The sequence below is a fragment of the Ruditapes philippinarum genome, unplaced genomic scaffold (genome assembly GCF_026571515.1).
Source record: "Ruditapes philippinarum isolate M1 unplaced genomic scaffold, ASM2657151v2 ctg1789_1_1_1_1, whole genome shotgun sequence".
Taxonomy (NCBI): domain Eukaryota; kingdom Metazoa; phylum Mollusca; class Bivalvia; order Venerida; family Veneridae; genus Ruditapes; species Ruditapes philippinarum.
Window position 1 is genome coordinate 226205 of NW_026866785.1, and position 7679 is coordinate 233883.

A 7679-nucleotide genomic window follows, 5' to 3' on the forward strand; every position below is an offset into this window, starting at 1 on the left:
CTGGGATAAAATCCCCCTTAGATGAATTTTCGGTTTATAAAGTGGGTATGAGAGCGACATACTGCATTATGCTGTGTGGTATCTTAATGTATAATTAAAATGAAAATATTTCAGCAGAAAAGCACATTCAATTAGCACATTTTAATCACATTAAAATTGCTTTGTTAAAGCATTCATAACAATCAATCAAGTTGTGCAGTGATCTTGGTTTGATTAAATTATCACTCTTTCATCAATAGAAATTTTAACAATGGATAATATGTTTCAATTAGAAGTACATGTATCAACTTATACAATAAATGAAACAATTATTGGCTAATAAAAATGTTTTTCATACTAATCAATTTAAAACAACTAAAGAAATTGCCTAATCAAACATGTGTTATGCAGTTGATAATTTAAACTTCTAAACTAAATAAAGGTTAACTATTGATACATAATTATAAATAAAAAAACAAAAGTTCAGTATTCATCAATTTTTAGGGAGTATAATAATACATTATTCATCAATTTTTATGGAACATAATAATACATTAGAAACCTATGAAACAAGGGGATTTTGTCCGGGTAGTGAAGGGGATTTTGTCCAGCCTTGCAAAAACACGAAGGGGATTATGTCCACCCATGAAGGGGATTTTGTCCGGGTATGCGAAGGGGATTTTGTCCGAAGGGGATTATGTCTGACATTCGTCTCTCATCTCTCATAATATTTATTATAAAAGTGCACGTGTCATTTGTGTCAATATCTCGAAACCAATATACAATGACTTCCACTGCCAGTACATGTACTTACAATATTAAATAAGATTATGTGTGTGTGGCATTCTGAGGTCAATTAACGCTCTCATCTGTGAAAAAATACGTTAAAAGATTTTTTCATTACCACTATACAAATCAAACTTATTCAAAAAGCTCTACAAAATCATTCAAATAATAATAATAATAATAATAATAATAATAATAATAATAATAATAATAATAATAATAATAATAATAATAATAATAATAATAATTATTATTATTATTATTATTATTATAATAATAATTAAACAACAATTATGATAATAATCTAACTTTATTTTCGTACAAATTGTAGTATTTTTAGTACGGCTGTTATTAATTAAACGTTTCCATTATCAAACATATGAAATAACCAACCAAGACACATGTATAAAGAATTACAGTACATGCGAGTCTCAACGAAAATCATTTAAATACAAATATATATCATAGCCATCAACGATAAAAAAACATCATTAGAATTGTCAACACGCATATCACAAGCATATCTTTGACAAAAGGCATGAAATAATCGATAATTTATCGCTGACGGGTGGTCAATTCCCGGGATTACTATATGTTTAATACGATCCCGGATCCCGGCTTTTCTATAGCCGATCCCGGGATTTTCCCCCCATATTTTTCACATAAAAGTTACTTCCTAATGTTTTTACTAACATTTTTGCTCTATATTAAAATGTATTATTACTATTTTCTATATAACTTGTAGTTCTACTTTTTCTGCTTCCGACTTTCATTCATTAAACCGTGTTTGGCTGTACTTCGGATTGGACAAATTAGGTCAAAGTAGTGCAATTATTACGATATTTTCTCGTTCATATGATATTCATTTGTTTATCTTATAAGTCAGATAACTAACGGTCTTTGCAATCAAACTGGAACATAAACGCTTTCCACATATTTCGACATAATGTGTGTGCTTTATATGATTAAATCGTGCACTATTTGTTCGATGTTATTCGGTTCGGGACACTTCTTTGATTGTAGACGTCGAAATTCCATGTGTAGATGACATAGCTCTGAACGCGCCTGAGGGCGCGTCCGTCGCAAAAAACGGAAGACCTACGCGATACATTGCAAAACAAGTAAAATGGTTTCCTGCCGGAAACATTTTTAATGATATAAAGATATTTCATTTAACTATTTTAAACATTGTTTGGGGGGGGGGATAAATAAACGTTTGCATCAGGAATATAGTTGACAATAATCGATCAATATAGAAGAAGGTCTTTGGTGATGGTGACCGTTGAAGACCGGAGAAGGTCGAACATAAAACAATTATTTATTTTAAGAAAATTATTAAATAGGCCTACCATTTTATGAATATTTCCGAGCAAAAAAAAAAGTAAACACACAAGTTTACGCATAAAATATCTCTATTTATTAGATGCCACTACGTATATTTTAATCTTGTAGATTTTCAGTATAAACAATTTATTGTTTGTAAAATTTGAGATAGATATTAAAGAAACATTGATAATTTTCAAACACATCATTCAAGTTTTTCCCCCTTAAACGGTAAATAATTATAGAAAATTAGAAATATCACGTAATAGTGTTTTGTTCTTAATGAGGTGCAATTCGGACTAATTCCCTAGAGGTCAATCCGTAACGTACCGGCAAACGGTATTTAGCTAGGTTTTCGAAAAGGTCAATTAACCAATCATGTACGGTTTACAGATCACATGCTCCTCCATGTACCGAAAACAGGTCACGTGCTCCTCCATGCCTCAAAAGTTAAACGCGTACCAATACCCTGCGGTCTCCAGACCGCAGGGAATAATCGTAAATCAATTTTCACAATTGTGTCCCTTTATATAGCAAATAATAAAAAAAGGTACTGTATGTTTCAATGGACTTTATTAGTAACAATAAAATTCAGAAACATTTTTATGACAATAATATTTAAACAATAAAGTCGATGCCTGAGCAGATAATAATAATAATAATAATAATAATAATAATAATAATAATAATAATAATAATTTATAATAATAATAATAATAATAATAATAATAATAATAATAATAATTAATAATAATAATAATAATAATAATAATAAAACACACGATACACGAAAATAACAGGAAAAAACACAAAACAAGACAAAATAAAACAAGACAGGACAAAAACAAACATATAGACATACAAACAAACACAAAAAAACAAACACAATAAACAAACAAACACAAAACAAACAAAAACAAAACAAACACATAAACAAACACACACACGTAGTTTCTTTTTTCTTGTACTCTGAAAAAGAGAGAACGGTATTTGGTATATAACAAAATACTTGCTTTAAAAGAAACGATCGGTTTTACATGCAAGTATTTATTAAATATTTTTAATATTTTTAAAGATCAGTTTTTGAATACGCGTTATAAGTAGGAAGGAATGCGATCCTAAAAAGCTCAGAGTATAGCAGTTACCGAGCAGTTCAACTATATACCCCTTGATCTTTAGATCTAGAGCGGGGGTAGAATCCTAATTCACGTCACTATGATAACTGCATATGACATACATGTACAAAGAAAGTTTAAATTTTAGCTTTAATTTTAAAATTTATCATAAATAACATTTTTAAACTCAGAATAATATTGCAAAAAGCATAACGGAGTTTACATAGAGTAACTTTATCATTTGAAACTATTTCATAATTTGGTTCGAATCTTACCTTACACGCTTACAGGTGGAAGACCGTCATCAATGGCGTCATATCCGGTTATGCCAAATGCTTCTGTAAAAAAAGATTATTTAATGAGCTCACTGTCTTAATAAGCTCATGTAAGTAAGTAAACGTGTGATACAGAGCTTTTTATTCCATGCATAAACTGACAGAAGTTTTTCCCTTGATCGACTCGTCACATATTTTGTTTCATTTTACATGAAAAGTTGCGATGTTATCTTCAACAATTGAACTGTATTCTCTATGGGTAAAAGCAACAAAAATTCTTACCCTTGAATTCTTTGACAGTTCTAGGAGCTCTAATAGCAGATTGGTTGATGTCTGCATCTGTCATAATATTTGTCAAGCTCTCCGTAACAGCTATATCAGCAATTTCTGTCAAATAAAATATTCCATGTAGACTTCAAAGTGTAATACCTCCCCCGATTAAACAAGAATTTAAACCCTTTTCAAAACAATAATTGGGGCCCCTGTTCAAACGTTATCAAACCCTTTTTTGAGTCCTTTTCCGAAAAATAGGGATGCAACAGCCTTTTGGGAAATTTACCGGGTTTTGTCCGACAAGGGACCGGGGAATAGGGTGGCAAATAGACCGTAAAGTCCGGGAAGTCAAAGGAGGGTTAAAACTTTGGAAAAATTACAAATCATATGGGTAAAAATAGTAAAGGGTTTTATATCAACAGGGTAGACTGGGAAAATTTTGAAAGTCGTTTTTTGGGTTGATTGTGATTTTGGGGTTTAATTTTGATTGTTAAGGGTTGAAAAGCGGAGGATTTAAGATTTTATTTTAAAAAGGGTCCCCCCCAAAAAGGGAAAAAACCCTGTACTGTGTTCCGGGTTTATTTTTGCCCTTTTCATTGAACTGGCAGTGAGTTGACAGGCAAAATGTTATAACTAGGCTCATTTCCTGCGCCTTGCTTGCTACGGACGTTGTTAAGCAACTATATAACTTACGGCTGATGATACTGGAGGACAATGAAATGTTGTCGTCTGCTCGCTTCACGGTTACGGTCGTTGTGTTGCTAGGCAACTCCTGTCTCAGTGTGTCGGCTGCCTTGTTAATGCGTGTTACGAATTCTTCAACTGAAAAAAAAATCTTTACACTTTATCTAATGAATTTTATACATACTGTAGCGTCACATATTACGACATTACCTAAAGGCACAGTATGTCTCCGGAAATTAATACATATATTCTTCTTTAAAAAAATGACAAACATCATTTTATAATGTAGTAATAATGGAATAATGGATCTAGAGCAGGTTAGATTCTTACCACCTGGAAAGAATAGTGCGTGAAGTAAAAATAATTTGCAATAATTGTAGCAAAGGGTAGTCAGTCTGGTGTTTTGACTTCAATAAATGATACTTACTCACTGTAACTTTAATAATTGCAAAAAATGAAGCAGTCTTTCAAAAAAACTGTAAAAAACACGTAAGAATTAATAAAAGTTTTTGAGAAAAAAAATAAAAAAAAATAAAGCATTTTCGGACTAAATCGACCTTTAATAGGAGTAATTGATGTTGCATGTTGTCTTACATAGTATCAGTATGTCTTTGAATTATACTTCCGTATTTAAAGTACATGTACATTCAATTTCGACAATGAACGCAGCATTCAAATACACTTACATGAGTGAAAGTCGATTTTTTTCAGCTTTGTGGCCCAATTCTTAAAATATAATTTTATTTTTAGAACTTTATAAAAAATATTTACTATAAGTAATGAAACTGTAAACAAATATAGTAGACCAAATACATGACTGTATTTACCAAGTATGTCGTCTGCCATGCTCTCATCGTCTGCTGCGGTCCCTGTCACTGTTGTAATATTAGAATCAACAGCCTCCTCTGGAAAAAGGAATGTGTTTCTGGTAGAATTTTATGCAAGATTACAACCTATTTTTGTTGCTTCTTTTTTATTCGTATTAAAGAATTGACAGAATCAAAGACAGGAAGGCGAAAATGATTCGTAAAAGTTAATTTTGTGCTTTTTCATCTGTGATAGTTTTTGAAGAACATGTAACAGTAATGGGCTAAGGAAATGTGTGTTTACCAGGGCCTTCTTAATTTTTTAATTCTTAATATTTCTAGTATTTTTGAATAATCACTCATTTAAGTGTTTTAAATTTCTGTTGCTTTTTTATATTCTTATTTTTAAAAGCAAATACAATGTACAGGTAGCTAATATTTGTGCATAACTGCAGAAAGAAAACACAATGTACAAAATAAATGAATTATGACTATACCATTCTTTGATGACAGATTTTCAGGAACGACTTTGGTTGACTTGCTGGCAATCTTACAGACGACCATGTCGGCAGTACCTGTTTCATTTAACAGGGTTTCTGGGTCAAGAGTCTTGCCTCTTCTTGCATAATATCTTTGGCGCATGCGGTTTCGAAATCTTGCAAACTGTAAAAGAGACAATGTTCCTTACAGGTGAAAGGTTTTCGATATTTATTACTTGTAAAAGATTTTCAATGTCCTTTGCTAGTAAAACATTTTCACTGTGCTTTACTGGTGAAACTTTACCCCTGCCATCCTTAATACCATAAATAGACAGGTCTATCGTTCAATTTGGACAAAACCATTCATCATTTTTAAGGGATAATTTCAAAAATGTACTTAATGAAAAGCGAATGGTACAGAATATGATCAGACGACACATATTTACCGACTAATCTTGGTCTGCAGTGATCGTCTGGGTATATTCTGTAGCCGGCTCCAAAAAAAAAACCTGGCTACTTTCAAATTTGAAAACTCATTTTTTTCTGTAACAAATTGTCCTCGGAAAAATTAACAATACTACACATGTATAAGAATTATCTTATTATCTATCTATTATTTATTAATTTCATTATTTTATCTTTCATTATTCATCAATCATCTTAAATCATTATCATTATTAAATTATATTTTAATAATAATAATAATAATAATAATAATAATAATAATAATAATAATAATAATAATAAAATAATGATTATAATATTATAATAATAATAATGATAATAATAATAATAATAATTATTATTATTATTATTTATTATTATATTTTTTATTTTATTTTATTATTATTATTATTATTATTGTTATTAATAATGAATCCCTTAATTATGCATATAAGTGGTTAAGGTGACTGCCTCTCAACACATGAATCATGGGTCCAAACCCTAATCTGGTCATGACAATGTTTCGTCATATGAAACCAGTATTGGTTGGTTCCAGGAATCGGTGTCGAAAGTGATTAATATAAGTTGCAAGAACTTGTTTCGCAATCAAGCTTAAATGAATATGTTTAAACTAATAATGCACAAAAATCACAATCTATTATCTTCATGGAATGTTAAAATTATTGAATGGCTACTCACTCTTTCGTTGCAAGATTTCTTTAAACTTATGAGCCAAACGAAACAGCCTCGATTTTCACTAGCCATTAATGTTCCATGTTTTAATGATTAATTAACAGCTGGTTTTATCTTCCGGACGCAATATGACGTTGCTAATGAGAATCGTCAACTTCTACTGTGACGTCACAACATTGCATGTTTATGCCTACCGTTAAATCCAAACATCACCGAATACTCGTTAACAACGGGATAATTTCAAACATTTGGAATATAGACAGGACTGATTTTAAGAAAATATGAATGCTAGAGGCAATTTATAGTACAAGTAATATCTTGAGTGTTTTAACCTAATATGGGTATGCTGAAGACGATGAGGGTGGATACCAAGAAAATAAAAGGTCAATTTAAAATGGCCGCTTAAAAAAACTAAAATAGGTCATTAAAAACTATGATACAATATGATGCAATTAATTTATTGTCAAAATCAAATGATTATTCAATATGATCTGATTTTAATGAGATTGACCTCCAAATATAACGATTATAAGCCTACAGTAATGGCTCAATTAACAGTTATTTACAGTAATGTTTACTAGCGCGTTAAGGTACAAGACTGGGATTGAAAAAAAAACACTTTTTATGTTTTGTTTACTTGACTTATATTTAACAATAAACTTAGTTTCAAATCCTTCTTTGTAAATATTACCAAAGAATAAATATTTCGTAATAACAATTAATATTTCGTAATTACGAAATAATATTTCGTAATAACGAATCAATATTTCGTAATTAAGATTTTATATTTCGTTAAAACGAAATAATATTTCTAATTTGGAA

General features: G+C 30.4%; 1 protein-coding gene across 1 annotated transcript; it reads right to left on the bottom strand.

Moving 5' to 3' along the window:
- Positions 1-2840: 2840 nt before the first annotated feature.
- On the bottom strand, positions 2841-7024 carry LOC132733723 (uncharacterized). The gene is made up of 7 exons (XM_060720399.1): positions 6864-7024; positions 5739-5904; positions 5263-5340; positions 4445-4573; positions 3761-3865; positions 3479-3541; positions 2841-3057 (listed from the first exon to the last, which is right to left on the bottom strand). Exons 1-6 carry the CDS (start codon positions 6927-6929, stop codon positions 3480-3482), a joined length of 606 nt encoding a protein of 201 aa, XP_060576382.1. The 5' UTR covers positions 6930-7024; the 3' UTR covers positions 2841-3057; position 3479.
- Between the last annotated feature and the right edge of the window lie 655 nt (positions 7025-7679).